Source organism: Hemiscyllium ocellatum, chromosome 14 (assembly GCF_020745735.1).
Source record: "Hemiscyllium ocellatum isolate sHemOce1 chromosome 14, sHemOce1.pat.X.cur, whole genome shotgun sequence".
NCBI classification, from domain to species: domain Eukaryota; kingdom Metazoa; phylum Chordata; class Chondrichthyes; order Orectolobiformes; family Hemiscylliidae; genus Hemiscyllium; species Hemiscyllium ocellatum.
Window position 1 is genome coordinate 2,207,879 of NC_083414.1, and position 23,181 is coordinate 2,231,059.

At 46.8% G+C, this 23,181-nt stretch overlaps 1 protein-coding gene across 3 annotated transcripts in view; it reads right to left on the minus strand.

Annotated features, from left to right (window-relative positions):
• lamb2l (laminin, beta 2-like) overlaps window positions 1-23,181 on the minus strand; it is a 171,607-nt gene that overhangs the window by 36,350 nt on the left and 112,076 nt on the right. For all 3 annotated transcript variants that reach the window (XM_060835294.1, XM_060835295.1, XM_060835296.1), the window contains 7 exons: window positions 22,665-22,857; window positions 16,879-17,022; window positions 15,119-15,350; window positions 12,958-13,121; window positions 4,849-5,073; window positions 3,505-3,722; window positions 2,505-2,601 (listed from right to left, as the gene is read on the minus strand). In XM_060835294.1, the coding sequence (XP_060691277.1) occupies window positions 2,505-2,601; window positions 3,505-3,722; window positions 4,849-5,073; window positions 12,958-13,121; window positions 15,119-15,350; window positions 16,879-17,022; window positions 22,665-22,857 (1,273 nt within the window). The remainder of the gene's footprint in view (window positions 1-2,504; window positions 2,602-3,504; window positions 3,723-4,848; window positions 5,074-12,957; window positions 13,122-15,118; window positions 15,351-16,878; window positions 17,023-22,664; window positions 22,858-23,181) is intronic.

Sequence of the window (23,181 nt, forward strand, 5' to 3'; positions counted from 1 at the left end):
TACAGAGTAAAGCTTCCTCTACACTGTCCCCCCCATCAAACACTCCCAGGACAGGGACAGCACGGGGTTAGATACAGAGTAAACCTCCCTCTACACTGTCCCCCCCATCAAACACTCCCAGGACAGGGACAGCACGGGGTTAGATACAGAGTAAAGCTTCCTCTACACTGTCCCCCATCAAACACTCCCAGGACAGGGACAGCACGGGGTTAGATACAGAGTAAAGCTCCCTCTACACTGTCCCCCATCAAACACTCCCAGGACAGGGACAGCGTGGGGTTAGATACAGAGTAAAGCTCTCTCTACACTGTCCCCCCATCAAACACTCTCAGGACAAGAGGATTGATGAGGGCGGAGCAGTGGATGTGATCTATATGGACTTCAGTAAGGCGTTCGACAAGGTTCCCCACGGGAGACTGGTTAGCAAGGTTAGATCTCATGGAATACAGGGGGAACTAGCCATTTGGATACAGAACTGGCTCAAAGGTAGAAGACAGAGGGTGGTGGTGGAAGGTTGTTTTTCAGATTGGAGGCCTGTGATCAGTGGAGTGCCACAAGGATCAGTGCTGGGTCCTCTACTTTTTGCCATTTATATAAATGATTTGGATGCAAGCATAAGAGGGACAGTTAGTAAGTTTGCAGATGACACCAAAATTGGAGATATAGTGGACAGTGAAGGAGGTTACCTCAGATTACAACAGGACCTTGACCAGATGGGCCAATGGGCTGAGAAGTGGCAGATGGAGTTTAATTCAGATAAATGCGAGGTGCTGCATTTTAGGAAAGCAAATCTTAGCAGGACTTATACACTTAATGGTAAGGTCCTGGGGAGTGTTGCTAAACAAAGAGACCTCGGAGTGCAGGTTCATAGCTCCTTGAAAGTGGAGTCGCAGGTAGATAGGATAGTGAAGAAGGCGTTTGGTATGCTTTCCTTTATTGGTCAGAGTATTGAGTACAGGAGTTGGGAGATCATGTTACGGCTGTACAGGACATTGTTTAGGCCACTGTTGGAATATTGTGTGCAATTCTGGTCTCCGTCCTATCGGAAAGATGCTGTGAAACTTGAAAGGGTTCAGAAAAGATTTACAAGGATGTTGCCAGGGTTGGAGGATCTGAGCTATAGGCTGAACAGGCTGGGGCTGTTTTCCTTGGAGCGTCGGAGGCTGAGGGGTGACCTTATAGAGGTTTACAAAACCATGAGGGGCATGGATAGGATAAATAGACAAAGTCTTTTCCCTGGGATGGGGGAGTACAGAACTAGAGGGCATAGGTTTAGGGTGAGAGGGGAAAGATATAAAAGAGACCTAAGGGGCAACCTTTTCACACAGAGGGTGGTACGTGTAAGGAATGAGCTGCCAGAGGATGTGGTAGAGGCTGGTACAATTGCAACATTTAAGAGGCATTTGGATGGGTATATGAATTGGAAGGGTTTGGAGGGATATGGGCCAGGTGCTGGGAGGTGGGACTAGATTGGGTTGGGATATCTGGTCGGCATGGACAGGTTGGACCGAAGGGTCTGTTTCCATGTTGTACATCTCTATGACTATGACAGGGACAGCACAGGGTTGGATACAGAGTAAAGCTCCCTCTACACTGTCCCCATCAGACACCAGTTATGCTTGCACAGGGTATCATCATCACTAGCTGGGTCAGCATTTATCGTCCATCCCTAATTACCCAGGGGGCAGCTAAGAGTCAACCACATTGCTGTGGGTCTGGAGTCACATGTGGACCAGACTAGATGTCCTTCCCTAAAGGAACCAGATGAGTTTTACAATAATTCATGTTGGTTGCACGGTCCCCAGCACTGAAACCTTTCTTCAATTCCTGATTTATTCGGTGAATGAAATGTCAGCAGCAGTTGTGGTGAGATCTGAGCCTGTGCCCTGGGAGCTCTCTGTCTGCCTCTCTGGATTACTGGCCCGGTGACACTTCCCCCGAACCTCTCAGGAGTGGTCTGTTGGTGTTAATCAGGAGCAGAGGGAACGCCTGGATTGGTTCCTGGACAAGGGAAGTGGGGGAATCCGGCAGAAATCCTGAATCATTTTCTCTTCAATCATTCCCAGGAGTGGGAGCCAGGCTGGATCAGAAACCAGCTCCATACCAGCCCCTCCATTATCACACCTCCACTGAGAACAAAGTGAGATCAAAACTTTTGGGTAGCTCAGTGGTTAGCACTGCTGACTCACAGCGCCAGGGACCCGGGTTCGATTCCTACCTCAGGTGACTGTCTGTGTGGAGTTTGCACATTCTCTCCGTGTCTGCGTGGGTTTCCTCCCACAGTCCAAAGATGTGCAGGTCAGGTGAATTGGCCATGCTAAATTGGCCCTAGTGTTAGGTGCATTAGTCAGAGGGAAATACGTCAGTGTGGGTTACTCTTCGGAGGGTCGGTGTGGACTTGTTGGGCCGAAGGGGCTGTCTCCACACTGTAGGGAATCTAATCTAACCAAAACGTTCCAGCCTCACCGGGAATGTCTGCCATTCAGAAGTTCAGCTGTCCTTACCCCGACAGTCGAGAGCAGGATTGCCCCAGTATCCTTCCTGGCACTCTGAGCAGGTCTGACCTCCCAGTCCTGGGCGGCACTCACACTGACCTGTGAACTGTCACAAACACCAATCAGCAACATGCACCAAACAGGGGTCAGAGAGCGGGGGGGGGGGGGGGGGGGGGGGGGGTGAGGCTTGGGAGGGGGCAATGGACAAGGTGGGGAGTGGGGTAGGTGCAGCGGGAGACTCGGGAGGGGTTGCAGAGATTGAGAAACACAGACGGTCTGACAGCAAAAACAAAACAAACACCTGCAGATGCTGCAAATCTGAAACAAAATCACAAAGTGCTGGAAAAATTCAGCACATCTGACTGTACCTGCAGAGAGCAAAACAGAATTAACATTTCTTATTCAAAACTGAGGTTGGCAGCTATTCCTGTCTCTCACTCTCTCCACAAATGCTGTCAGACCTGCTGAGTTTCTCCAGCTATTTTGAGTTTTGCTTCATATTTCCAGCATCTGAGTATTTTGCTTTTATTGAGTATTGTTAAAAATCCCAAGGTTAAATATTCAACAGCAGTGTTCGGGTGCATTCCTTTTCAGGTCAGTGTTTAATTTAAAATGAACCCAACACTAAACTCTGAAAATGGACGCTGAGTTCTGCATGCAGATAAAAATGTATACAAATAATTAACCGATAGTCAGTGCTGAGGGAGTGCCGCACTGTCGGAGGGCCAGTGCTGAGGGAGCGCCGCACTGTCGGAGGGCCAGTGCTGAGGGAGCGCCGCACTGTCGGAGGGTCAGTGCTGAGGGAGCGCCGCACTGTCGGAGGGTCAGTGCTGAGGGAGCGCCGCACTGTCGGAGGGTCAGTGCTGAGGGAGCACCGCACTGTCGGAGGGTCAGTGCTGAGGGAGTGCCGCATTGTCGGAGGGTCAGTGCTGAGGGAGTGCCGCACTGTCAGAGGGTCAGCGGTGAATTGATGTGCCTGCTGAGGAACTTGTTGAATTCGGATCCTTACCATGTTGCAGTGTGGATTTTGAGAGTGTTCGGGTTGGCACCTACACGGCTCACATCCTTGCAAACTGCCAAAGTTCCAGTAATTCTGTCTGCACTTGTCACAGTTCTTTCCAACGACGTTCTCCCTGCAAGGACAATGCCCAGTTGTGCGATCACAGTGGCAGTACTCCCTGGAATTACACTCAGACTCCAGCGTGCCCAGAAAGTTGCAGGTACACCCTGTGGAGAGGACAATGAACATGAATGTTACCTTCATTCTCTGTGTATACATGCTGCACAATCAGTGATTATTCAAACTCCCCCTTCCTGAAAGGTCCCTCACCTCAATGCATCAATCCCTCACTGCAATACAGTGTCCCGCCGAAAACACAACATGGGAACCCCAGTCAGCTGTTCGGCCCATCCTGCCTGTTCCACCAGGCTGGCCTTGGGCTTCACTTCCACTTTCCCTCCCGCTTCTCCGATCCCTCGATTTCCGGGGGGAATGAAAACCCATCTACTGTCGCGTTAAATCTACTAAATCATGTGTGGTGTCCAACCCAACTTTGACTCTGCTTTTTTACACTTGCTATGTCTGTGAGGTAGCACATTGACCATCAGGGGTGTCAGGGTCAGCTCCAAGCTTGCCCACAGCCCCTGCCTGGACCAGAAGTGACCATTCCCTCCAGCAGGAGTGACCATTCCCTCCAGCAGGAGTGACCATTCCCTCCAGCAGGAGTGACCATTCCCTCTGGTTGTCAACCAGATCACAGACTCAAAACTTCACAAAGGTACAGCCTTTGGGAACCAGTGGAACTGCTGTTGCTTCTTCCCCATTGCCCCTGGACCCAGCTCCATTACATGCTGTTGTTCATTTTGCTTTATTTATTCACACAATGAGTGCATCACTGGCTAGACCAGCATTTATTGCCCATCCCTAATTGCCCAGAGGGCAGTTAAGAGTCAACCACATCACTGTGGGTCTGGAGTCACATGTAGGCCAGATCAGGGAAAGGTGGCAGTTTCCTTCCCTGAAGAACATTAGTGACCCAGATGGGATTTTCCTGACAATTGATTCGTGATCATCATTAGACTCTTAATCACAGATTTGCACTGAATTGAAATTCCATCATCTGCTGTGATGGAATTCCAACCCAAATCCTCAGAATATTCCCTTGTCTCTGGAATAACAGTGATAATAATACCAGGCCATCATGTGCCCTTTGATATTTCCACCTTCTCCACAAAGCTTGGAGCTGCTGGTTCCCCCTGCCTGGGGTAAAACACAAACCAGCCAAGTGTGGTAGCTTGGACAGTCTTTCCCCAACAGCCCCTCTATCCCAGCTTCCTGATGCCCCATACTCACCCCTGCAGTCATGCTGGAGGGCATTGCCATAGTAACCCGCCTTACAGGCCTCACAGTGAGGGCCGTCAGTGTTATAGAGACACTTCAAGCACTCCCCTGTGTCCGGGTGGCACGCCCCAGGATCAGTCAGGTCGATGTTATTGTTACACTGACACGGCCAGCATTTCCCTCCTGGTACCTCAGGGTTACCATAGTAACCAGGCGCACACACATCACAGCGAGACCCTGCGTTTGGGGAAAAAAAAATCAAAGAACGCTCTTCATTTATCACAAAACAATGTCACAACAAGAAATGGAACCAACAGCGAGAAAGACTGTGACACAACATTGACACCCACCACCACTGACCCTCGGTAGCAGCAGTGTGGACCGTCTACAGGACACACTGCAGCCCCTCACTCAGACTCCTCCGAATGCTCCTTCCAAACCTCCAGCCCGCTAACTGTCCCTGAGCATAGCCCTCCAGAGTCAGTTTCTAACCACAAAAAATGAGCAAGAGGAGGCCTCTTGGCCTGTTCCCCTGTTCAATAAGATCACGGCTGATCTAATTTTAATGTCAATTCTACATTCCTGCATATTCCCAAAGAATCTTTCATCTCCCTTGGTTATCAAGAATCTATCTCCCTCTGCCTTTAAATATTTAAAGATCTGTATCCACATAATGAGGAAGGGAATTCCAAATACACTCAGCCTTCTGAGAGAAATACATTTTCCTTCATTGGGCGGCAAGGTGGCTCATTGGTTAGCACTGCTGCCTCACAGTACCAGAGACCCAGGTTCGATTCCAGCCTCGGGTGACTGTGTGTGTGGAGTTTGCACGTTCTCCCCGTGTCTGCGTGGGTTTCCTCCGGGTGCTCCAGTTTTCTCCCACAGTCCAAAGATGTGCGGGTCAGGTGAATTGGCCATGCTAAATTGGCCCTAGTGTTAGGTGCATTAGTCAGAGGGAATGGGTCTGGGTGGGTTACTCTTCAGAGGGTTGGTGTGGACTTGTTGGGCCGAAGGGCCTGTTTCCACACTGTAGGGAGTCTAATCTAATCTAATTCCTGTTTTAACTGGGTGGCCCCTTTATGTTTAAACTCTGCCCCCTAGTTCTAGATTCTGCCACATAAGGAACCATCTTTTCCACATCCACCTGGCCAACTCCCCTCAGAATCTTTCTATTTCAATGAAGTCACCTCTGACTGTTCTCAATTCCTCTGACAGGCCTGGCCTGTCTCACCTTTCACCATAAAGCACCTTAGTCTCTGAACTACTTCCAATGTTTGGCAAGGAACATCTTATTTATTTTTCCATGGGATTTTGAAAACCAACAGTAGATCCGATGCTGAGTGACCACAGGGGTACAATTAGTGGGTCACACTGTTATCAATCAGTACAGGAACCTACACTTAACATTTCTCATACCACGGAATACCACTAGAGCGAGCTAGATCTCCCAGTATATCCTCAAAGTCCAAAAAGGAAGGCAAGATGCCGTGAATTATCAAGCTGCAGCTTCCAGACTGCCCCAGAAAAGCTTCAACAGCCCACGTGTTTTTTAAAAGTAGTAAAATCACAAGATAGTTAGAGCTGAACAAGGTAATGGTGAGGACTGTTATAAGCTTCAGGTTGACATGGAATCAGCACAGAGGGGTGGGAAGAGCTGCAGTTTCAGGATATTTGTACAGAAAGATAGTTTTACTAGACACAGCACAGCTCTGCAAGGTCTATGTATAATTATAGAGTTTTACAACATGGAAACAGGCCCTTAGGCCCATCGTGTTCAGCACTGCCAACAATTCTATTCTAATCCCATTTCCCAGCATTTGGCCCGTAGCCCTGTCTGCAATGAGATTTCACATGTTCATCTGAATAGTTCTTAAAGATTGTGTGATTCGTACCTCTACCAACCTTTCAGGCAGTGAGTTTCAGATACCCACCAACCTCTGGGTGAAAAACATATTTCCTTAAATCCCTTGTAAACTTCCTGCCCCTTCCCTTAAATCTTTGCAAACTGGTGATTGATCCCTCTATTCAGGGGACCCTGTCCATGTCCCTCAGCACTTTGTACATCTCAATGAGACCTGCCCCTCAGCAGCCTTCTCGATGTGATGGAAAATAACCCCAGCATTTCTAGTCTCTGCTCACAGCTGAATCACCCCAGCCGAGACAACACCCTGAAGAATCCCTTCCCCACACCCTCCAGTGCAATCACATCCCTCCTACAGTTTGGCACCCAGAACTGCACACGGTATTCCAGCTGTGGTCTACCAACTGTTAAATTCTTTATTCTTGTATCACTGCCTTGACTAATAAAGGTAAGTATCACATCCACCTGTCCTGCTGCCTTTAAGAGCCTATGGACACGTTCAGCAAGGTTCCTCTGATCCTCTGTATTTCATATGGTCCTACCATTCTGTGTGAACTCTCTCGCCTTGTTAGTCCTCCCAAAATGCATCACTTCATTGCCAGGAGGGGACATGAGAAGTCATTGGCAGATAGGATCAACTAAAATCCTAAAGCTTTCTATAGGTATATCAGGAATAAAAGAATGGCTAGAGTAAGATTTGGGCCAATCAAGGTCAGTAGTGGGAAGTTGTGCGTGGAGTCAGTGGAGATTGGGGAAGCGCTAAAAGAATATTTTCATCAGTAGTCACACAGGCAAAAGACAATGTAGTTGAGGAGAATAGTGCCTAACAGGCTATTAGACTGGATGGGATTGAGCTTCACAAGGAGGAGGTGTTAGCAATTCTGGAAAGTGTGAAAATAGATAAGTCCCCTGGGCTGGATGGGATTTATCCGAGAATTCTCTGGGAAGCCAGGGAGGAGATTGCCGAGCCTTTGGCTTTGATCTTTATGTTGTCATTGTCGACAGGAATAGTGCCAGAAGACTGGAGGATGGCAAATGTTGTTCCCTTGTTCAAGAAGGGGAGTAGAGACAACCCTGGGAATGATAGGCATTGAGCCTTACTACAGTTGTGGGTAAAGTTTTGGAAAAGATTATAAGAGACAGGATTTATAAAATCTAGAAAGGAATAAGTTGATCAGGGATAATCAACATGGTTTTGTGAAGAGCAGGTTGTACCTCACTAACCTTATTGAGTTCTTTGAGAAGGTGACTAAACAGGTGGATGAGGATAACACGGTTTATGTGGTGTATATGGATTTCAGGAAGGCATTTGATAAGGTTCCCCACGGAGGCTATTTTACAAAATATGGAGACATGCGATTGAAGGTGATTTAGTGGTTTGGATCAGAAATTGGCTAGCTGAAAGGAGACAGAGAGTGGTGGTTGATGGGAAATATTTATCCTGGAATTCAGTTACTAGTGGGGTACCACAAGGATTTGTTTTGCGGCCACTGATGTTTGTCATTTTTATAAATGACCTGGAAGAGGGCGTAGGAGGATGTGTTAGTAAATCTGTGGATGATAGTTAGTAAATTTGTGGTTGTTATGGGGGACTTTAACTTCCCAGATATTGACTGGGAGAGCTATAGCTCGAGTTCATTAGATGGGTCAGTGTTTGTCCAATGTGTGCAGGAGGGTTTCCTGACACAATATGTAGACAGGCCAACAAGAGGTGAGGCCATACTGGATTTGGTTCTGGGTAACGAACCAGGCCAGGTGTTAGAATTGGAGGTAGGACTTCGGGGACAGTGACCACAACTCGGTGACTTTTACTTTAGTGATGGAGAGGGATAAGTGTGCGCCGCAGGGCAAGAGTTATAGCTGGGGGCAGGGAAATTATGATGCAGTGAGGCATGACTTAGGATGTGTGGATTGGAAAAACAGGCTTCAAGAGAAGAACACTAATGAGATGTGGAGATTGTTCAAGGAGCAGCTACTACGTGTCCTCGATAAGTATGTACCAGTCAGGCATGGTGTAAAGGGCCTTGTGAGGCAGCCGTGGTTTAGTAAGGAATTGGAATCCCTTGTGAAAGGGAAGAAGGCGGCATATGTAAAGATGAGGCGTGAAGGTTCAGTTGGGGCGATAGAGAGTTATAAGGTAGCCAGGAAGGATCTAAAGAGAGAGCTAAGAGAAGCGAGAAGGGGACATGAAAAGTCTTTAGCTGGTAGGATTAGGGAAAACCCAAAGGCTTTCTATAGGTATGTCAGGAATAAAAGGATGACTAGGGTAGGTATCGGTCCAGTCAAGGATAGTAGTGGGAAGTTGTGTGTGGAGGCGGAGGAGATTGGAGAGACACTAAATCAATACTTTTCATCAGTATTCACTCAGGAACAGGACACTGTTGCTGATGTGAATATGGAGTCACAAATGATTAGAATGGATGGCCTGGAAATATGCAGGGAAGAGGTTCTGGAAATATTGGAGAGGATGAAAATAGATAAGTCTCCTGGGCCTGATGGTATTTACCCCAGGATCCTATGGGAAGCTAGGGAGGAGATAGCAGAGCCATTGGCCTGGATTTTTATGTCGTCATTGTCAACGGGAATAGTACCAGAGGACTGGAGGATAGCGAATGTGGTCCCCTTGTTCAAGAAAGGGAGTAGGGATAGCCCTAGTAACTATAGGCCAGTGAGTCTGACTTCAGTGGTGGGCAAAGTCTTAGAGAGAATGGTAAGGGATAAGATTTATGAACATCTGGATAGGAATAACGTGATCAGGGATAGCCAGCATGGTTTTGTGAAGGGCAGGTCGTGCCTCACAAACCTTATTGAGTTCTTTGAGAAGGTGACTAAGGAAGTGGACGAGGGTAAAGCAGTAGATGTTGTGTATATGGATTTTAGTAAGGTGTTCGATAAGGTTCCCCATGGTAGGCTAATGCTAAAACTACGGAGGTATGGCATTGAGGATACATTAGAGGTTTGGATTAGGAATTGGCTGGCTGGAAGGAGACAGAGGGTAGTAGTTGATGGACTATGTTCATCTTGGAGTGCAGTTACTAGCGGTGTACCACAAGGATCTGTTTTGGGACCATTGCTTTTTGTTATCTTTATAAATGATCTAGAGGAAGGGCTTGAAAGCTGGGTAAGCAAGTTTGCGGATGACACAAAAGTCGGTGGAGTTGTGGATAGTGAGGAAGGAAGTGGTAGGTTACAGCGGGATATAGATAAGTTGCAGAGCTGGGCAGAAATGTGGCAAATGGAATTCAATGTAGCTAAGTGTGAAGTCATTCACTTTGGTAGGAGTAACAAGAAGATGGATTACTGGGCTAATGGTAGGCTACTTGGTAGTGTGGATGAGCAGAGGGATCTTGGTGTCCATGTACACAGATCTCTGAAAGTTGCCACCCAGGGAAATAGTGCTGTGAGGAAGGCATATGGTATACTGGGCTTTATTGGTAGAGGAATTGAGTTCCGGAGTCCTGAGGTCATGTTGCAACTGTATAAGACTCTGGTGAGGCCTCATCTGGAGTATTGTGTGCAGTTTTGGTCGCCATACTATAGGAAGGATGTGGAGGCATTGGAACGAGTGCAGAGGAGGTTTACCAGGGTGTTGCCTGGAATGGTAGGAAAATCTTATGAGGAAAGGCTGAGGCACTTGGGGCTGTTCTCATTGGAGAAGAGAAGGTTTAGGGGAGATTTGATAGAGGTGTATAAGATGATTAGGGGTTTAGATAGGGTCGACACTGAGAACCTTTTACCGCTAATGGAGTCAGGTGTTACTAGGGGACACAGCTTTAAATTAAGGGGTGGTAGGTATAGGACAGATGTTAGGGGTAGATTCTTTACACAGCGGGTTGTGAGTTCATGGAATGCCCTGCCAGTAGCAGTGGTGAACTCTCCTTCTTTATGGTCATTTAAGCGGGCATTGGATAGGCATTTGGAAGTTATTGGGCTAGTGTAGGTTAGGTAGGATTCGGTCGGCGCAACATCGAGGGCCGAAGGGCCTGTACTGCGCTTTATCTTTCTATGTTCTATGTTCTATGATACTAAGGCCAGTGGAGTTGTGGATAGTGCTGAAGGATGTTGCAGGTTACAGGGGGACATAGATAAGCTGCAGAGCTGGGCTGAGAGGTGACAAATGGAGTTTAATGTGGTAAAGTATGAGGTGATTCACTTTGGAAGAAGTAACAGGAATGCAGAGTACTGGGCTAATGGTAAGATTCTTGGTAGTATGGATGAGCAGAGAGATCTCGGTGTCCATGTACACAGATCTCTGAAAGTTGCCACCCAGGTTGATAGGGTTGTTAAGAAGGCATATGGTGTGTTAGCTTTTATTGGAAGAGGGAGAGAGTCTTGGAACCACGAGATCATGCTGCAATTGTACAAACTCTGGTGCGGCCGCACTTGGAGTATTGTGTACAGTTCTGGTCACTGCATTATAGGAAGGATGTGGAAGCTTTGGAAAGAGTTCAGAGGAGATTTACTGGGATGGTGCCTGGTATGGAGTGAAGGGCTTATGAGGAAAGGCTGAGAAACTTGAGGCTGTTTTCATTCAAGAGAAGGTGGCTGGACAGGTGACTTAATTGAGACGTATAAGATAATCAGAGGGTTAGGTAGGGTGGACAGGGAGAGCCTTTTTCCTCAGATGGTGATGGCTAGCATGAGGGGATATAGCTTTAAACTGAGGGGTGATAGATATAGGACAGATATCAGAGGTTGCTTCTTTCCTGAGTTGTAGGGGTGTGGAACGCACTGCCTGCAAAAGAAGTAGACTCATCAACTTTAAGGGCATTTAAATAGTCATTGGACAGGCATATGGATGAAAATGGAATAGTGTAGATAGGCTTCAGATTGGTTTCACAGGTCGGCACAACATCGAGGGCCGAAGGGCCTGTACTGTGCTGTAATGTTCTATGTTCACACTTTTCAGGGTTAAATTCCAGTAGCCACTGTTCAGCCGATGTGATCAGCTAGGTCATCCTGTTGTCAAATATTATCCTGTTTGTTACTAACCATACCACCAATTATCATGTGATCTGCAAACTTACTGATCCTGCCTTCCACATTCATGTCTGGTCCATTAATGTACACAACAAACTGCAAGGGCCACAGAGGAACAGTGAACTTGGTATTAATGAACACATTCTAAAAGGTTAAGGGACAAGGTGATGAGTTGATTAGAAATAAAATGGGTATGGGATACCTGGTTTTACAACTAGAGGAATGGAATATAAAAACAGTTACACTGGCACTGTGTCAATTTACACATCATTGATTAGCTTCGGTGAATTGGTCATGCTAAATTACCCATAGTGCTCAGGGATGTGTAGATTAGGTGCAATTATCTGGGGATAATGTAGAGCAATAGGGTAGGGGACTGGGTCTGGGAGGGATACTCTTCGGAGGGTCAGTGTGGACTTGTTGAGCCAAAGGGCCTGTTTCCACACTGTAGTGATTCTAGGATTCTATTCTCTCTGCTGGTGAGTGGGGCAGAGCCACATTTTGAGCCATTGATCCTGGAGCTAGTGTTTAATGCCTAATTTGAGAGTTCAGGGTTGAGAGGCAAAGGTCAAAAGGTGAAGGTTGAGAGTTGAGGGTTGAGAGGTGAAGGAGGAGAGAAGAGGGGTTGAAATGAGAACTGGGGTCAACACTCATACATCACAAAAACAATCATTTGGCCCACTGTATCTTGCTGGCTCCTTGAAAATCCTATCCAGATTCTTATTTGTTCGTTTCGGGCATTGCTGGCTGGGCCCAGTATTTATTGCCCGTCCCTAGTTGCCCCTTGAGAAGGTGGGGGTGGGCTGCCTTCTTGAACCGCTGCAGCCCACCTACTGTGGGTTGACTTACAATGCTTTGCCCCACTACTTCTACTCTTTCCCCATCACCTTGCATTTTCCATTCAATATTGCTCCAACTCTCTTCCGAGTGTTATTCCTAAAGCTGCTTCCACCACCAGGATCTTTACAGGGCTGCGTGCTTCAGACCATCACAACTGGCTCTGAGAGATCTCTGTATGATTGGACCTTGGGTTTTTCCCAATCACCTTTCAATGCCTTGGAGGATAAAGAACCGATTAAGGGCTCAGTTAGCTCAGGTGAGTGTACAGCTGGTTTGTAATACAGAGTGATCTAACAGTGCGGGTTCAATTCCTAAAGTTACTTTGAAGGATTCTCCTTCTCAACCTCTTCCCTCACCTGAGGCAAGGTGACCCTCTCTAATGAGAGAGTAGGTGTATAGTGACTTTACAAATATCCAGCAGAACCGAACGTTGGGCTTACCTGTGTACCCTGTTTGACAGTAACAAACAATCTGATCAGAAACAAGGTCTGCGTGACAGGACAATCCATGGTAATGGTCACTCCCTGGGTAATGGGGACACGGGCAGGGTCTGCACTGCTCTCCAAAGCCCAGAACCGGGTTTCCGTAGTAACCCTCAGAACATCTGGAAGAAATAAAAACTGTCAGCAATAAAATACAGGTGCTACAAAGACCAGGGAACAAATGAATTCAAACTCCACGTTATTTTTCAGTTGTTTAAAAGGATTCCCTCCACAGTGTAGCTGAGAACTTCTGCAGCTCCTTTAATGCGTTCAAATTTCCAACATCTGCAGGATTTCCCTGTATCAACCATTTTGCTTTGGTTATTTGCTGTACATTCTGTAGTGACTGGAGGCAGGGGCAAGTGGATCTTATTGGCTCTGAGATCCCTGACTGGGATTGTTAACCTGGCCCAGCCAGGGAGCTCTGGCTGACAGAGAGAAACAAGAGCATCAGAAAGTCTCCTCAGGCTAGGGACTGGCTCTGAGCTGGCTGGTCAGAGACCATGTACCGTGCACATGTTAACAAAGGGTAACTTGGTGATGGGATACCAACTCCATGCAGTTATTTCACACATTCTACGTATGAAATCAAAAACTGTGTGGTTTATGTGTTAAGAATTTCTATCAAAAACTGTAGTGTTTTTAGATTAGATTACTTACAGCGTGGAAACAGGCCCTTCGGCCCAACAAGTCCACACTGACCCGCCGAAGCGCAAATCACCCAGACCCATTCCCCTACATTTACCCTTTCACCTAACACTACGGGCAATTTAGCCTCGCCAATTCACCTGACCTGCACATCTTTGGACTGTGGGAGGAAACCGGAGCACCCGGAGGAAACCCACACAGACACGGGGAGAACGTGCAAACTCCACACAGAGAGTCACCTGAGGCAGGGATCAGCCACAGAGGTAACACAACAACATACATCAACATGGAGAGGTCTGTGTCATGTTCAGGCCCTGGTTGCTCTCTCAGGTTGGTGAGTACTGAAATTAAAATAGCAAGAGCTGGAGAAACACAATGGGTCTGGCAGTGTCTGAGGGAGACAGAAACACAGTTAACAGTTTGAATCCAACATTACAACATCATATTGGACTCAAAATGCTCACGCTGTTTCTCTCTTCACAAATGCTGCCAGACCTGCTGACTTGCTTCAGCATTTTAAATTCAGATGGCCAGCATCTGCAGGATTTTGCTGTTAGCTGGTGAGTTCTCCTCAGTATCCTGGGTCAATGCCTCAACTTTGACCAACAGCACTAAAGAAAGAGATTATCTGGTTCATTATCTGTTTGAGGGAGCTTGCTGAGTGTCAATTGGTGGCTGTGTTTCCGACCAACAACAGTGATAACACTGCAGAAGCACTCCATTGGCTGTGAAACACTTTGGGATGTTTTGAGGCTCTGATTGGTGCTATATAAATGCAAAGTCTTTCTATTCCTTTTGAGACTCAGCTGATGATCCTCAGTCTGTGGTATGTAGTCACTGAGACCTCCTCACCTGGTCTTACAGAGGTTTCTAGAACAGGGGGCAGCCATGCTGTGTACAGCAAGATTCCACAAACAGTAAGATGATAAAGATCGCTGTAATGATGTGGGTTTTACTGAAAGGACCTGTTATCCGGATTTCATTCTGCAAGGAGTGTTTTTGGAAAGGCAATGTCTGATCATAAACCAGGCTGGTGTTTCATAGCACATTGTCTGTTCTCCAGGTATTTAACGGACAATAAGGGTCTAAATGTTATGGGGAGAAAGCAATGACAGGGGACTGAATTGGATGATCAGCCACAATCACATTGAATGGTGAAGCAGACCCAAAGGGCCGAATAGCCTCCTGCTGTTCCTAGTTTCTGTGTTTCCATGTGAATGTGGAACCCGGTGCCCGTGTCTGTGTGCAGTTTGCATCAGAATGGTGTATGCAACAAAACTGTAAGGACACTTCTCATCTGAGACAAACAAGGCGTTCACCATCTGCCTCTCACACAGCCACAGAAACGGCTCGTAATCGAATCTGAGAAAAATAAATCCTCCAGGGCCTGGCAGGTGGTCCCTGCTCCACATCATTTGGAAACCAACCGCGAGGTGGAACTCTCGGGCTGACCCACATGGCAGGGACTGACCTTTGGCAATGATGTCCAGATGTGTTATCCCGACAGTTCAGGCATGCCCCAGTTTGGGAGTCACAGTCCTCCGAGTGCCCATTGCAGTGGCAGGGTTGGCAGGTTGGAAAGCCCCAGAGTTGTGGGTAACACTGGTCACACTGGCGACCCCTTGCCCCTGCCCGGCAGTGACACTGACCAGTCATTTGGTCACACATGCCGTGCACTGAGCCTTCAGGGTTGCAGTCACATGCTGTGGGAGAGGAGGAGGACAGGTCAGTAAACCTTCACAACAGACTATTCCAACGACTCCAACTCTCTGCCATTGCTCATTAATGCATAATCACGACATAAGAACAGAAAATCTAGGAACAGGAAGCCATTCAGCCCCTTGAGCCTGCTCTACTATTCAATATGATCATGGCTGATCTGATGTCCACCTTAATGCCACCTCCACACCCACTCTCAATTACCCTTCACCCCATTACTAATCACAAATCTGTCCATCTTCTCCTTACATTTACTCAATGTCCCAGCATCCAACGCACTCTGGGGGATTGAATTCCACAGATTCATGACCCTTTGAGAGACAATAATTCCTCCTCATCTCTATTTTAAATCTGCTACCTCTTTAATGTGCAAGTTTGGATCAAGTAGCACAGAAGAGTTATATTACACTTTTTAAAACGACAATTTGTCCTATCGTCTGTGTACACTCTCAGCTATCACTGACTCTCCCCACCCATTTAATCCCTCCCACAGCCCTGTATATTTTCACTCGAAGCTGCCGATTTTAACACAGTGTGTTTATACATTTCCAGATGTGTGGAGGTCCCTGGCAATTCCTCCCTTGTGGGCAGCATGGTGGCTCAGTGGTTAGCACTGCTGCCTCACGGTGCCAGGGATCCAGGTTCGATTCCAATCTCGGGCAACTGTCTGTGTGGCATTTGCACATTCTCCCTGTGTCTGTGTGGGTTTCCTCCCACAATCCAAGGATGTGCAGCTTAGGTGAATTGGCCATGGGAAATTACCCATAGTGTTCAGGGATGTGCAGGTTAGGTGCACTAGTCTGGGGATAATGTAGAGTAATAGGGTAGGGGAATGTGTCTGGGTGGGATACTCTATAGAGGGTTGGTGTGAAGTTGTTGGGCCGAAGGGCCTGTTTCCACGCTGTAGGGATTCTGTTCTCTCGCTGGTGAGTGGTACCGAGCCATATTTTGAGCCACTGATCCTGGAGCTGGCGTTTACTTCCAAAGTCAGTCAGAGAGAACTGTGCTGGAGTGGGGATTGGAGTCACGTTTTGGAGCAGCCTGGTTAGGGACTGCACATTTCCTTCCTTCAGGCACTGGGACATGATTGTACCAAATGGGGGTTTGAGAACAAGCCGACAGATTCTTGGCCACATTTACTGAGACCAGATTTCTGTTGTGACATCTTTTAAACTCGATTTAAATTCTCAAGATTTGAAATGATATTCTGCGGATTGTTACTCATTTTCCTGTTTGTGCTCACAGTTCTGTTGAAATACTGTACTTCCATTGCCATCATATCCATCCCATTAACATTTCCAAGACTGGGATAACATTCTCTCCTGTATCACTTTATCCCAGTAATGAAGCTGATATCATCACCATGAATTCTGGCTTTGTGGTATGGAGATTCCATTTTGCCTGATCTCTACTCAAAGTTTTTCTGTCTGACTGATAACAGCTTGCATTTATGTAGCACCTTTAACATAAGAGAAACACCCCGAAGTCTGACACACAAAAATTGAAACTTACGAGAACAGCCATAGGGTCCAAAGCCATAGTGTCCGGGAGCACACTGGTCACATTGTCGACCTATCACGTTGTTCCTGCATTCACACTGTCCTCCCATCTTCTCACAGACAGAACTGATGGATCCCTGTGGATCACACTGACAAGCTGCAAATCAGAGACCAGATCAATGTCAATGTCCTCTCGATGCCCACTCCCAGGAACTTTCCAGAACAAGAAAAGCTGATTCTGCCCGGCAGGATCTCCGCATTCTCATTTATTTCTCAGTCCTTGAGAAGGTGCCAGTGACCTGTGCCTTCAATTGAACTGAGAGAGCGAGTTAGCTGTTTCTAACGTAACCCCATTGCTGTGATACTGCAGTCATGTATAACCCAGACTGGAGAGGGTCAGGAGATTGTCCTCTTTGAAGGAGCAGGTGGAGCTTTACAACAATCCAGTCATTCCATGGTCAATTTTATTGACATTAGCTATTTATTGCAGATTCACATATTTTAGACTTAGATATTATCAAGGTTATCATGGAGAACTTGGGGTATACAAAATAATGAGAGGAATAGCTAGAGTCAATAGCCAGAGACTTTTCCCCAGGGCAGGATTGACTGGTATGAGGGGTCATAGTTTGAAGATATTAGGAGGAAGGTATAAAGGAGATGTCAGAGGTAGGTTCTTTACGCAGAGAGTTGTGAATGCATGGAATGCGTTACCAGCGGTGGTGGTGGAAGCAGAGTCATTGGGAACATTTAAGTGACTGCTGGACATGCACATGGATAGCAGTGAGTTGAGAGGTGTGTAGGTTGTTACTATATTTTACATTAGGATTAAACCTCAGCACAACATCGTGGGCCAAAGGCTGTGTTCTGTGCTGTACTTTTCTATGTTCTATGTTCTCAACCTGTCCTCTTGCCTGAGGCATGGTGATACTCAGCTCCAACCACCTCTCTCTAGAAAGCAGCCTGATGGCCTGGTAAGAGTATAGTGACTACCTTTGTCTTTTAGATATTTTCTAATCCACCAGTTCAGAGATGTTTCTACACACCTCTGCAGGAGACGAGGAATTTAACCCAGGTCTCCTGGTTCAGAGGAAAGGCCACTACCACTATTCCATAAGACCCTTCTTAACTTATTTCATAGACTGGGGCTGTATTCCCTGCAGCATTGGAAGCTGAGGGGTGGCCTTATAGAAGTTCATACAATCCTGAGGAGCATGGATATGGTAAATAGACAAGTTCTTTTTCCTGGGGTCGGGGAGTCCAAAACTAGAGGGCATAGGTTTAAGGTGAAAGGGGAAAGATACAAAAGAGTCCTGCAGCAATTTTCCACACAGAGGGTGGTGCGTGTGTGGAATGAGCTGCCAGAGGAAGTGGTGGAGGCTGGTACAATTACAGCATTTAAATGGCATTTGGATAGATAAATGAATAGGAAGGGTTTGGAGGGATATGGGCCAAATGTTGGCAAATGGGACTAGATTAATTTAGAATATTTGGTCAGCATGGATGAGTTGGACCAAAGGCTCTGTTTCTGAGCTGTACATCTCTGACTCCATAACTCTCTCACCTGCATTGGTGACATTTGAACCGTGTCTGCATTATTAATCCGGAGTCTGGAATTCTCATTAAGCTACTGCACCTACATGTCATCAATGTCACCTCTAACTGGGAACAACATCCCACAATCCTGTTCCCTCCCACTCCCCACACCATCCACCATGTCCAGCTCAATGCCCTTTCCTGCTGGTGAGCTCCATCTTCAATCACCTTGACCACCCTCCTCAGTCCTCGTGTATTTGTCACTGGGCAGAGCTCATTGATTAGGTGAGAGTTCCAATTTATAAGGGTATATTTCCACTGGGATTCTTCTCGATCCAGAGTTTTCCCAGAGACTGTTTGGGGAGTTGTTTGGGAGCACGTCTACACATAAAGGCTGGGAGAGGTTTGGAACTCTCTTCCACAAGCAGCAGTGGATGCTGGGTCAGCTGGTAATTTTAAATTTGAGAAGTTTATTAAGCAAAGGAGGCCACAGATCAACCATGATCTCATTGAATGGCGGAACAGGCTTGAGGGGCTGAATGGCCTACTGTTTCTATTGTAACAACTACAGAGTGAGGAAGGGAGATTCAGACGACATATAGAAGTTAATTCTAATTGAAGAGCCAGATGTAAATCTGAAAAGTCAGGTGGTGGGCCCCCCAGCTAGTGCTTGGTGTGCTGTCCCAATCTTCCTTTATTTATTTTATATTATTTATTTATTATTTTAAATAAACATCAGACAGCCTCTTGGTGAAGTAAATCTGAATCTCATTACCAGGGTGACGATGAGCCCCAACCTCCTGTTGTGGAGCCCACCAGGCCCTAAAGATCTCTACTGGGCCAGTGGACTCTGTGCTCCATTGCTGGGGCACCCCAAACCACGGAACAGGGCCAGCTGGCTGAGGCCTACAACCCCCTTCTACAGCCTCAGAATGGTAGTGGTGGTGGTAGTGGTGGTGGTGGGGAGGTTGTGGGGCGGAAGTGGGGGCTCATTGAAACCCATAACATCCTAATGGGATTGAACAGGTTAGGAAGTGTGCTCCTGATGGTGGAGAGTCCAGAACCAGGGATCAGGGTGCAAGGGTAAGGGGAAATGTTTTAGAGCTGAAATGAGGAGAGATGTCGTCATAATCCAGGGAGTGGAGAGCCCATGGAATTCTCTGCCTTAGAAGGTGGTTACACCAAAACATTGTGTGTTTTCAAGAAGGAGGTAGGCATAGCTCTCGTGCCTAAAGGGATCAGGGATACAGGGGGAGGGTGGAGTTGGGGTACTGAGTTTGATGATCGGTCAAAGCTCAAGGGGCCAAATGGCCTATTCCTGCTCCTATCAATATGTTTTTATCAGGTTAGTGGCCACTAGTTTAGTGGCCATTTCGACCAAACTCTGGAGCAGACACTCAAGGAGGCCCATGAGGAGATACTTAATCTCTCACTGTAGACCAGGACCCTGGGGCTAATGCACTCACTCACAATAAACATGAGAGACAGATTCCTGCAAACCACAAAACACACCAGTGAGCCCAGTGCCATGTTTATTGCATAGGGCTGTCACATGCAACACTGTCCACTCCAGACCCCTGACAGAATAAGGGAGGATCTCCTTGTAGAGAACTTCCTTCCCTCCCTCCTGAGGATCTCTGCAACTGGGAAGTAACCGAGCGGTGGGCGAGGGTGAGGGCGTGGGGAAGGTGCAGCAGCAGCCCAGACAGGGAACCCCTCAGTGCTGTGTCAAAGGGCAACTTCCTCAACGTGTCCCAGATTGTGGGCAGCACGATTCAGAGGGACACTTTAGCATCCGGGGGCAATGTCGAATTCCAGACGGAGAGGGGTCAGTTCATTGGGACGCTCACCCTGGTGATCCCCGGGCATTCCTGGAACTGAGTACCATGGTCAGGGGACTCTGGATGGACTCAGCATTGACCATTTGCCTTCTTTCGTGACATTTTTAATCGAACTGTTCAGAGACACTATTACACACCTCTAGAGAAGGAGAGGCTTGAACCCAGGCCTCCTGATTCAGAGATAGGGATACTATCACCATGCCAAAAGTCACCTTCTTTCTACACTTTTAAAAAGAACACGAAGAATATCAATTTCCCCTGCTGGTGCACTGTACAGAAACAAAATTTAACAACCAATAGAAACTGGCAAAACTACAACACAAATCTATAACAATCACATTACCTGGGCAGACATTGGTGTCCAGTCCCTGCAGTACCCACTAGTCTCTAAAAGTCCTTATTGAGCCAATGAACTCCCTCTCGATGAACAGTGGAGCACTGTCATAACCGCGGAGGAGGGGCACACAGTCAGGTACTCGGATTTCTGTCAATGCCCACTGCCCACACCTGTCAATGGCCACATTGACGAGGCCCAGGAGCAGGTCATTGAGGAGACCCTTCGGCCTGCCTGAAGCTTCCCTGCTCACCCATTTCCCCAACACCTAGCATGGGCTGCCCATAGATTGGGAGTTTGGGACTGAAGAGCTGAAACCAGCACCTTTAAGAATACAAAACACGGGCTGTGAGTGAATACACTCAATGTAAAAATGGAAGAAGTGAAAATGTTGCCCTAAACTACTGATGGCCCAGTAAATTGGCCCAATCTATAGCACTGTCCTCCCCAGACCCCAATGGTAAAGGGGAGGACCTCTCTGTACACAGCGCTCCACTGGGGACCTCCACCGCAGGAGAGTAAAATATTAAAATATTACACTGATGTGTATCTGAGCAGCGGGTAAATATTACACTGATGTGTATCCGAGCAGCGGGTAAATATTACACTGATGTGTATCCGAGCAGCGGGTAAATATTACACTGATGTGTATCTGAGCAGCGGGTAAATATTACACTGATGTGTATCCGAGCAGCGGGTAAATATTACACTGATGTGTATCTGAGCAGCGGGTAAATATTACACTGATGTGTATCCGAGCAGCGGGTAAATATTACACTGATGTGTATCTGAGCAGCGGGTAAATATTACACTAAAATGTATCCGAGCAGCGGGTAAATATTACACTGATGTGTATCTGAGCAGCGGGTAAATATTACACTGATGTGTATCTGAGCAGCGGGTAAATATTACACTGATGTGTATCTGAGCAGCGGGTAAATATTACACTGATGTGTATCCGAGCAGCGGGTAAATATTACACTGATGTGTATCTGAGCAGCGGGTAAATATTACACTGATGTGTATCTGAGCAGCGGGTAAATATTACACTAAAATGTATCCGAGCAGCAGGTAAATATTACACTGATGTGTATCCGAGCAGCGGGTAAATATTACACTGATGTGTATCTGAGCAGCGGGTAAATATTACACTGATGTGTATCTGAGCAGCAGGTAAATATTACACTGATGTGTATCTGAGCAGCGGGTAAATATTACACTGATGTGTATCTGAGCAGCGGGTAAATATTACACTAAAATGTATCCGAGCAGCAGGTAAATATTACACTGATGTGTATCTGAGCAGCAGGTAAATATTACACTAAAATGTATCTGAGCAGCGGGTAAATATTACACTGATGTGTATCTGAGCAGCGGGTAAATATTACACTGATGTGTATCCGAGCAGCGGGTAAATATTACACTGATGTGTATCTGAGCAGCGGGTAAATATTACACTGATGTGTATCTGAGCAGCGGGTAAATATTACACTAAAATGTATCCGAGCAGCAGGTAAATATTACACTGATGTGTATCTGAGCAGCAGGTAAATATTACACTGATGTGTATCTGAGCAGCGGGTAAATATTACACTGATGTGTATCTGAGCAGCGGGTAAATATTACACTGATGTGTATCTGAGCAGCAGGTAAATATTACACTGATGTGTATCTGAGCAGCGGGTAAATATTACACTGATGTGTATCCGAGCAGCGGGTAAATATTACACTGATGTGTATCTGAGCAGCGGGTAAATATTACACTGATGTGTATCTGAGCAGCGGGTAAAAATTACACTGATGTGTATCTGAGCAGCGGGTAAATATTACACTGATGTGTGTCTGAGCAGCGGGTAAATATTACACTGATGTGTATCTGAGCAGCGGGTAAATATTACACTGATGTGTATCTGAGCAGCGGGTAAAGCTGAGGATAGGGGGAGGGACAGCAGCAGCTAAACAGAAAACACGTCTGTGCCATTTTGGGCAGAGGGGAGACTTTTCCCTGACATCGCTCAGATAATCGGGTGACACATTCCCAGGGGAGGGTTCCACACGTTGATTTCCATTCAAAGTTACCACACTTACGCAGAGCGCCATCGTGCATGATAGCGGAGATGCTGCAAATCAGCCTGACACACATCTCAGCCAACATGGGCATGCTGGCCATCATAAAGGAGTCCAGGCACATGTACCGAACCATTTCCTCACGGTGATGTACTGCAACCGGATCCCTGCCAGCGAAGCCTGGTAGCTCGGAATACTTGGGCAATAGAACCAACTGTGGGAAAAGAGGAATCTTTAGGATCGAGTCTGGGAGTCAGTGAGACACATACATTTACCCCCCGTGAATGAACAAAACACTGAGTTTCTTTCATATCTTCAAGCACATGATAATGTGAAAGGTATCGTTAGAAAGTTTGTAGATGACATGAAAATCAGGGAGGGATGTTGACAGTGAGGAGGATGGTCTCAGCCAACAGTCTGATATTGCTCAACTGGTAAATTGGGCAGAGCAATGGCAAATGGAATTTAATCCTGATAAATATGAGATGATGTATTTTAAGAGGTTCAATAAGAGAAAGATTTACACAACAGTAAATCC